A 9965-nucleotide genomic window follows, 5' to 3' on the forward strand; every position below is an offset into this window, starting at 1 on the left:
TACCCCATGGACTCGCCCCCAATGCCCTAACACATCTCTATATCTCCACTATTATAAAAATTGAAGATGTTTTGCCGGTATTTTGGTACGTCATCCGTGTATATGTCGGTTTTTAAGTTTGTTTGCTTTTGGAAATACACAACCGTATTTGATTCGGTTTTTAAGATCGTTCACTTTTGATAATATAGAAGGAATCATATAAAAAATTTGTTTAAAAAAACTCGCATGCTAACTTGAGATGACCGAACTCCTAAATACAGCGCATGATTTTCTAAAAATATATAAAGTGAACTCTTACAGTGAATTTTATTTTAACTAAACCATATAACAATAATAAGATTAAAATAGACTTCATCCATTGTAACGCATGGATATTTTTTCTAGTCTATACTAATATAAAAAGGAGAAATTAGCCTCCTCCAATTCTACCAGCCAAATCACCTGGATCAATCCCTAGCGTCCATTTGCATATCTACTTATCCGTACCGTCCATCCGAGTATCACCTATTCATCCGATCCCATCCATCACAATGCCGTCGCCAGCTCTAGCGCTATCCTCGCGGACCTCGCCCCCGATGCCCGCCGCCGCGCTATCCCCACGTGTGCCCTCGCGCGATGACACCTACGTGGCTCCCGCGAGTCCCTACGGCAGCCGCTGCGCTTTCCTACGACCCCTCGCATGCCCCCGCCGCGACGGAGTGTGGATCCTCCCCCGTGCAGTGAAGGTGCCCTACTAGGTCGCTGTCGTCCAGTCCGCCGACCATATCCCAACCCATCGATGTAAGTATTGCACGCTCCCCTTCATTTTGGTGAATTTAATTTGTAGTGAATGGTGCAAATCCGAGGGTTAGGGATTGGATCATAGTGCAAATCTGACGGTTAGGAATTCGATTCGTATGGATGATTCCGAGTACTGTAACCCCAACCATTTGTTTGTAGATTTGCAGAAAAAGTTATAATCAAACTGGTAAATATTGTAGATTTGACGATGTTCTTGCATTTAATCTCCTCCCCTGGTTGTGTTATGGTACAGGTCTGAAGCTATTGTAGGTTCCCTTATGTCCTCAGGGAAAATACGTGTACTCTGTAAGAGCGGAAAATTCAGGCTTGCTTAGCCACCCAAGACTCTGCCCCCTGCCTACTCCATCTCCAAGGAAGCTGCATGCCTGGGCCACTGGTCTGGTTGGCTAGCGAGGTGTATTTCAAGCATCTACTTGTGACATTAACAACTTTCAAACCTGTGCTGATTGTGGCAGTCAGGGAATTCCTGCATCATACAGCGAATGTGCCTTTATGGCTGCTACACTAGCTACACTTCCAATTTATAGTTTTAAAATTCGTTAAATTAAATTGTGCCAAAGTAGTGTGATATTACTTGGATTGATGCCATTTATCATGGATAGAAATCAAATATATCATGTTCCAGTTCATGAAACTTTTGCAGGATGGAGAGCACAGAGGAGTGACATGATTCCCATCCTCATTCTTTGGAGAGTTTGATAGGTATGTCACAGTCCATGTCTCTATGGCTTTGTATGTCACAGATCTGATCAATCTGCTCTTTGATACCCTAGGAGCATATATTAAATTAATATAGACTGCATATTAGATTGCATAATTCCTGTAACATAATTTCAGCTGCTCATATGATTGTTTGGCTTTCCTCTAGGATAAAACTTTGTACTTTAATTAGCTGGAATCTGGCCATACCCTTGAAGAGGACAAGGGAGCCACACACAAAAAAAATGTATTGGCAAGAGATGCTTTGCACTGGACAAAGCATTGATCTTCTGTTTTCTTAAGGTAAATACTGTATGAGAGTCCTACGGTGAATATATTTATATAATATATAACTTAAGTGCCATTAATTTAATTTCAGTTCTTTAACTCATTTGCAATAGCCCACCTGCTGATAACTAGGATTACTGGGTGCAAATAATACTATCTGGACCACCTTTAATGATTTTTATTTACTTTTTAGTTCAAATTTGGCAATATATTTCTTCCCTGATGGGAATCATGTGCCCTTTTTAAAGCTTACACCAAGGTTCTTAAACTGGACTGTTCATTTCACTTCTGCAGTTTATTGGTTTTATTTTCTGCCATCATATTTTACATTTACATGTAGGAATGAAGTAATGGCTACCACTTTTTTACTTGTTTCTATATGTATGCAGCCATGGCTTTCTTTACTAACCTAGCTGCGGTATAGATCCAGCTAGCTTTATACTCACATATTACTGTCTTCCATAAACCTTTCCATTTGCCAGCCAATGTAATGCGATCCTTTTTCTCTATCATGTTTTCTATCTGAAGTTTTATCGTGCTCCGTATTTTTCCAATATTGTTATTCCTTCAACAAAATCAACTGATCCACACATTACTTCCAACACATACTTCAGTTTTTTTTTTCCAGAAACAGGACGTGGCTTTTTTTTTGCCGTATTTCTGTTGAAGTCAGATTTCATAAATCAATTTAAACCAGCATTACAATGTGTCACCCTCGGATGGCTGGGAAGTTAGCTAGAAGCCGAGATTGAGCAGTATTTTTTGGCAGTAACTGCTAGGATGATGCACATGTGCAGTGTGAAATCCCTTCCAGTGCCCAACTGCTAGGATGATGGACATGCTCATGGGATACCCCGTAAGTCCATACCAGAAATGCATAGTTGTCATTTCAATTTTTAAGATGTTTCCAGCATGTTCACACACGACATCTCCTTTTTTTTGCACTTCAGTTAAGACAACGACGTCGAGCACTATTCCGATAACAATTGGCTGGAGTACTATTATGAGACAATGTCTTAAAAGTAACTGAGATATAAACCTCTATGGTTTGCATACCATATAAACTTCTACTGGTCACACGATAGAAGATATACACTTGCTGTTGATTATGTAAATGTTATATACTGAAGTACTATTTTGAGCACTTGGTGTTGATCATGTAAATGTTATATACTGAAGTACTATTTTGAGACATTTTTTATAGAGTAAAGTGCACGGGCGATCCTTAAACTTGTAGGGGTGTGTCATCTAGGTCCCTAAACTCTCAAAATGCATATCCAAGTCTCATAACTTGTTATAGTATATTATCTAAGTCCCAAATTGCCATAACCCCTTCAGGATCCTACGTGACGTTGATGTGGCATGCCACACGGACATGACGTGGCATTATTTTGACTAACAAATAGGACCCATTTAAAAATATTTCTTTTTTCTTCTCCTTCTCTTTTTTTTCCTTTCTTCTCCTTTATCTGTGACCTAAGCAGAAGAAAGGACAAAAAGAAGAATGAGAAGAAAACGGAAAAGAAAACGAAAAAGAAGAAAAAGAAAAGAAGGAAAATAAAGAAAAGGACACATCACGTCTATGTGGCATGACACATCATCGCCACATAGGATCCAAGAAGGGCTATGTCGATTTGGGACCAGATGATACACTTTGACAGCATCTGGGACCTGGATCTGCATTTTAAGAGTTTAGGGACCTAGATGACACAACCCTACAAGTTGCACTTTATTCTTTTTTATACTTTCAGTACTTTGTATGTGCGGTGTGATATGCATATTGTTGGAAAATCAATGCATTAAACTTTGAGGACGTTTATGTATTGTGGGAAACGTGCATTGCACGTACACGATTACTACTGTCCCCTTAACTCATGGCATTTGATGATTTGAGCGATGATTCGATGATTCTTCTCACAAAGCAGAGGCATCTTTGGAATAAGTCAAGATAATCATATTAAGAACCGTCAACACACCATCCATTCATAAATTAACCTACCAAACACATTCATTAGTCTAATCCTCCTGTGTATATACTGTTCACTTAATTAACAAGCGCAGCACTTGTGTAAACACGGCAAGCACAGCGTCGTTCACTGACTTCCCTTTCCCGCTATAAATAATTGTGCCACGGTCCCTATCAACTGGGCCCCACCCACCTTTGACCTGATCGACGACGACCCAACAAGTCCAGCACTAAGCACTACCAGTATTCCACACTGAGGAATCCGTGGACACGCTTGCTGCCTAACACGGCAGAATTCACGACGCCTCGCGCACGCGAAGCACGAGCAATTTGCTTGCTAGTTCTTGATCTGGGAGAGCATGCAGCGGACGTCCTTGGCGGTGGGGCGGTCCTTGGGGTCGTCGGCGGTGCAGAACACGGCGATGCGGAGGACGAGGAGGATCTGCTCGTCGTGGCCCGCGCCGGCGATGGCGGCGTCGATGACCCCGGCCTGCGCGGCGGGGTCCCCTTCCTGCATCACCCGCCGCAGCCACCGCACGATCCCGACGTCGTCCACCACCTGCTGCGCGAAGAACTTGTCCGTCGGCTCCTTCCCGGTGCCCAGCACCGCCAGGATGACGCCGAAGCTGTACACGTCGCACTTGGCCGTGAACTTGAGAGTCTGGTGGTACTCCGGCGCGATGTACCCCAGCGTCCCGGCCACGTTCGAGGTCGTCATGTGGGTGTGCGCGTCGGGCATCGCCTTGGCGAGGCCGAAGTCGGCGATCCGCGCCTCCATGTCGTCGTCCAGGAGGATGTTCGCCGGCTTCAGGTCGCGGTGGATGATCTGCGGCCGCTGCGACACGTGCAGGTACTCCAGCCCCGCCGCGATCCCCACCGCGATCCGCAGCCGCGCCGGCCACGGCAGCGCCGGCGACGGCGGCGGATGCTCGCCGCTGTTGTTGTCGTTGTAGTCGTTCGTCGTGGTGTCGGTGGTGGTGGCCTTGAGCGCGTTGTGGAGGCTGCCGTTCTTCATGAACTCGTAGACGAGGTAGTGGCAGTCGGGGCGCGGGACGTGGGCGGCGAGCGGGAGGAGGTTGCGGTGGCGGATGTGGCCCACGGTGCGGATCTCCGACTGGATCTGCCGCGTCCACTTGTCAAGCTGCCGGCTCTCCTCGTCGCTCAGGTTGTTGTTCTGGCCGCCGGAGCCGTCGCCGGAGCGCTTCTTGATCTTCTTGATGGCGATGAACCGCGGCGCGTCGCCTTCCCGCTCCGGCGGGAGCTGCGCCTTGTACACCTCGCCGCAGCCGCCGCGCCCGATCACGGCGAGCGACGCCAGCCCGTCCTGGTCCTTCTCCAGGAACGCCAGGTGCTCCTTGCTCTTGATCAGCTTCGGGATGAAGATCACCGTGTCGGACTTGCTCCGGTACCCCCCCCGAACGCAGTTGAGCGCCATCCGGAACAGCACCGACATCGCCAGCCCGGAGACGACGCCGGCGAGGGACCCGACCACGAACCCGATGATCCAGTTCCGCACCCGGTGCTTGTGGCTGCGGTGGTGCTTCCCCGCCGCCGGCGCCTCCGTCGTCGTCGCTGACGGCGTCGAGTTCGACGCCGCCGGCGAGGTGTGGTTAGCGCGAGTCGAGTTGCTGCCCTTCTCGGCGAGCATGTACCTGTGCGGAACGTCCACGGCGCCGCCGGTCAGGCGGTGGCGCACGTACTGCCGCCGGCTCCCGACGCCGGAGCGCCGCGCCACGGCCGACCGCGTCACATCGTGGCGGCCGCCGCCGTAGCACTCGGCGGCGGAGGCGAGGAGCAGGAACGCGACGCCGGAGACGAGGAGGATGAGAAGGGGAGACTTGCTCGGCTTGGTCGCCGCGAACGCCATTGCTGTCTCTAGTCCAGTGTGAGAGGTAGGGTGGAACCGAGCTTAGCGCTAGCTATTTAACAATGGCTCTGAGGGGTTGCCGCGTGGAACGGATGGACGGACGCGATGCGTTCGTGGGGTGGATGGACGGTTCAGATTAGGGCTGATAGCGACATGTGTGGTGGACCTGGACGACCTGGCGGGTCTGATTGGGGCGGGGAGACGACCGTTGACTTGAGGCGAGTCGTGAACCGAGCAGGACGGCCGGTGCGAGTGGGGAATTTACCGCAATGCCCCCGGAGAGGACTGCATCAACGACTCGGACGGATGACTGGAAATGGAAAGCGATGTGAGCGAGTATTGGGCTGGGCTGAAGATATGAAGTGTGGGCTAGATCTAACACGTGCAAAGAAGGAAAAAGTACACCAAAGGTCCCTCAACTTGTCATCGAATTGCAAAATCGTCCTCTAACCGCAAAATCAGATATATAACATCCCTCAACTTAAAAAACAGTTCACTATAGGTCCTTCGGTGATTTTGGGATAATGCCAGGGCTCGGGCGACTGGCGCGGTAGGAGCAAAAATCGGGCGCTCCCCCCGCCCCCCCAGCCCCCGCGCGCATGCATGCCACCTGGACCCAACCACACTCCCTGCCCTCATCTGTCACATGTCTCCACCATATACTCTATTGCAACAAATCACCCACATATTTTGGAAAGGGAATTCGTTTCATTTTTTTGTTCCACCAAAAATGTTTCACCTAGTGTACTCATAATGTTTCACTATGTATAGATCCAATGTTGCAGTGAACTGAAATATTCTATTGCAACAAATCACCCACATATTTTGGAAACCCTCTATTAAGGGAATTCGTTTTATTTTTTGTTCCACCGAAAATATTTCACCTAGTGTACTATAATGTTTCACTATTTATAGATCAAATGTTGCATTCAATTGAAACATTTTTTCGCTATTTGCTGAAACATTATTTTTATATAAGGTGAAACAACGTCCAATTTAAACGATTGAAACATTTTCGATCTACTTAGTGAAATAATTCTGATATACTTGGTGGAACATCGTGCAACATTTAAAAATAATTCAATAATAAGCTAAAAAATATTTTCGTCGGAATATATCCATGTATGGTCTTGTTTTGAAGATTTAATTGCAACGAATTTAATGGTGCAATCGGATCATAATTTGGATAAGTAATTTAAGAAAAAAAAATAGTTTAAAGTGGTTTTGCACGTATGCGTGGCGCTGACGTCAGCGTCTGATTTAACTCCCTCCCGATCGGGCGCCCGACCGAGAGTCGCGTCTGTGATTTTGACCTCGCTTTTATCCTACGTGGCGGCTGAGTCAGCGTGGGACCCACCTATCAGTAAGCCACGTAAGCCACCTGTCAGTAAGAATGGAGGCGACCACTGAGCTAGATCAATGAGCTTATAGAACACGATCGAGTATAAGACGGAAGCAGCAGGCACACGCAAAGAATGGAGGCGACCACCGAGCTCCAAAAAAAGCTTAGACCAAAAAAGATAGCGTCGATTCTAAAAATCAACAATAATAAAAGAGGTAACGCATAAAACCTAAAAGTGGATGAATATATGACATAAAAATTTAGATAGGTTCAGGCTCCCAATAAGAGATAATATTATAAGATGGATCTGGCTTACCTCCTATCTCTAATAAAATATGTAGGCCATGTGGGGACCCGGTAACCATATTCTTCACAGTAACCCCCGAGACCTTCATAGTAGAGTTGCAGTCTCCTCCATGGTTGATGATCACTACTTAATGCTTCAATGTTCCTTGCGAAGGCTTCCTGAGTGCTTACTTCTTGAGTCGTCATGTTAATATCTTACAAAGAGGTTGTGGAGGGCTCATCAAATAATGCACCTGATAGATGTAGCACCCGACCATGTGCTTAGTTGGGAAAAAAAACTAAACATAGTAAATAACTATAATTTTAGCCAGTGAGGTGACTTAACATTAATTTATAGTATATGCGGTGTGATCCTCGAGTAACATGACACCGATTGCATAAAGCTTGATGCACATAACTCTTGGCCAACCACAGCTTAATAACATAATGTGTGTAGCCCTAGGGCAACCATCTAGTAAAAATATAATGCGGATAGCTCATGGCCAACTGCGACTTAATAAATAAGTATCGCGCAAGGCCAACCGCATCTTTGAAAATGATACCAAATAACACCCAAGTCCTACGAAGAAGAAGTCAGTTTATAAAAACCATGAAAGCTTGCTATTTTCACCTTTAAAAGTTGTAAAGCAAATGACTTTAATAAAAAGCCTTTGGTTCTCCCTCAGCCACTGCCCATCTTCGCCCTACACTCAGACCCCGGTGCCCCGGCCTGTTCCCGCATCACCGCATCACCCGTCGCTAGCCGCCGGACCTCCTCCTATTTCGCCTCGCCCCACCGGACAGCCTGCCCAGACGAGGAGAAAGTGAGAGAAAGGAGGAAGGGAGAGAAGATGGGAAAGAAAGAGGGTGATGATGTGGTCACCCTTACATGTAGGGCTCATGTGGGTCTCACACTAACTCAGTAATCAGGTCGGACAAAACCAGGATCAATACAACGTAAGGAACCAGAATTATCCAATTTTATAAGTTGAGATCCCATATATGTAAATTTTCGGTTAAGGGATAATTTTGTAATTCAGTGACAAGATGAGAGACCATATACCGGAAATGGAAGCGATGTGAAAAAGTATTGGGCTGGGCTATATATATGCAGTGTGGGCCGTGGTGATGATGGGCTAGACCTTGGCATTGGCCCATTATACCAAGACGTGCTCAATGAGCTTATAGTACATACACGATTGAGTACAAAGACGGAAGCAGCTGCAGGTAGACGCAAAGAAAGGAAGCGACCATCGAGATCCTCACAAAAGCTTAGACAAAAAAGGGTTGCTAAAGGTGCCGGCGTGTAGTGCGATTGCGATCACACACTGCATGGAGAGTTCCGGCGGTGGTGGCGGGGATCACGACTCCCGCTACCGTCCTCACTCCCGGACAGCGTGCGAGTGTATGCCACCACCTCTTCCTCCACTACCTCAACCATGGCCGTTGAGGATGGAGGGAAACTTAGGGCGGAAGAAAAACGGCTCTCTCACAAAACGCGCGGGTTTCCCCCTACCTGACGCGCCAGCTGTCAAGGAGTGATCCTCTCTAGCAGGAGGACGTGAGATCCCCCCTAGTTCGGCTAGGGGATAAGGCGCGATGATCGAAAGCGTAATCTCGCCGAGATTAAGCTAGTGAGATGGATGATGATCGAGAGGGAGGCGAGAGATTATCCAGGTTCGGGCCGCTGGGAAGCGTAATAACCTCCTTTTGACACAACTTTGACTTCTTGTTTCTATAAAAATATTTATCAAAAAGTGATATATGTATACTTTTATGAAAGTATTTTTTGAAGGCAAATCTATTCATATAATTTTTACATTTTCAAACTCAACAACTTGAGAGATATTCATGATTTATATTCCCAAGGATTGACTTAAACATTAACCTAAACGACTTCCTTCATTCCTTTATGAGTACGGAGGGAGTACCTAAGTACATGCATATTTTTGGGGCTTTTCTAAGTACATGCATATTTTTGGGTTTTTCTCCGCTGGATAGTAGCATGTACTTCCTCCGTTTCACCATGTAAGACTTTCTAGCATTGCTCACGTATATATAGATGTTAATGAATCTAAACATATACATATGTCTAGATTTATTAACATCTAAATAAATATGGGCAATGCTAGAAAGTCTTACATTGTGAAACGGAGGAAGTACGTATTTACACGTACACGTGAGATTTTTGTTGGTTTTGATCTTACGGTGAATAGTGCATACATATTTCTCTCTCGTAGCACATGGGAGATTAGTTTTTTTTTCAATCGATGTTTTTGTTCTTTTCTTTGGGTAGTATGTATGTACGTATACGTACTGCTATTCACGTGAGATTTTTTTTATGGGAGTAGCTATATTTATAGCGTCATATTTTTCAATAAAAAATAGTCGGCATGTATTTACATTGTAAGTACCTAAATTACATATATAATTTTCGTGTATTGACAATATAAATCTCAAAATTACATATGTAGTCCTAAAGTTACATATATAAATCATAAAATTGCATCCTAATAATACATATGTAAGTAGCGTAACTACTGTGTAAATTTGTAAATATATTAATAACTACCCGCAGCAGACTTATACATGCAAGTGTGAACGCAGCAAAGCAGCGCCCAGCGATGGTATGAGCACAATAGATTTAACTTGACACGAATCTCACAGCGTATCCGATGGACACAAAACTACTGGTGACTGCTATGGAGCCAGAAATC

General features: G+C 45.7%; 1 protein-coding gene and 1 long non-coding RNA gene across 4 annotated transcripts; one reads left to right on the forward strand and one right to left on the reverse strand.

The window, feature by feature from the left end:
• Nucleotides 1-545: 545 nt before the first annotated feature.
• On the forward strand, nucleotides 546-3018 carry LOC136356817 (uncharacterized). 3 transcript variants are annotated; one of them, XR_010741830.1, is made up of 6 exons: nucleotides 546-780; nucleotides 1034-1195; nucleotides 1445-1503; nucleotides 1670-1803; nucleotides 2417-2644; nucleotides 2739-3018. It is a non-coding gene; the product is annotated as an uncharacterized lncRNA (long non-coding RNA). The 3 variants fall into 3 exon arrangements; XR_010741828.1 differs by having other exon boundaries at nucleotides 547-780; nucleotides 2403-2644; XR_010741829.1 differs by lacking the exons at nucleotides 546-780; nucleotides 1034-1195 and having other exon boundaries at nucleotides 1364-1503.
• Nucleotides 3019-3743: 725 nt separating this feature from the next.
• On the reverse strand, nucleotides 3744-5648 carry LOC4340783 (leucine-rich repeat receptor-like serine/threonine/tyrosine-protein kinase SOBIR1). The gene has a single exon (XM_015785477.2). The coding sequence runs from the start codon at nucleotides 5619-5621 to the stop codon at nucleotides 4092-4094; it is 1530 nt and encodes a 509-aa protein (XP_015640963.1). The 5' UTR covers nucleotides 5622-5648; the 3' UTR covers nucleotides 3744-4091.
• Between the last annotated feature and the right edge of the window lie 4317 nt (nucleotides 5649-9965).

The sequence above is a fragment of the Oryza sativa genome, chromosome 6 (genome assembly GCF_034140825.1).
Source record: "Oryza sativa Japonica Group chromosome 6, ASM3414082v1".
NCBI lineage: Eukaryota > Viridiplantae > Streptophyta > Magnoliopsida > Poales > Poaceae > Oryza > Oryza sativa.

Excerpts from the sequence above, each read along its gene's own strand:
- LOC4340783 (XM_015785477.2), bottom strand. The coding sequence starts at position 5,621 with ATGGCGTTCGCGGCGACCAAGCCGAGCAAGTCTCCCCTTCTCATCCTC.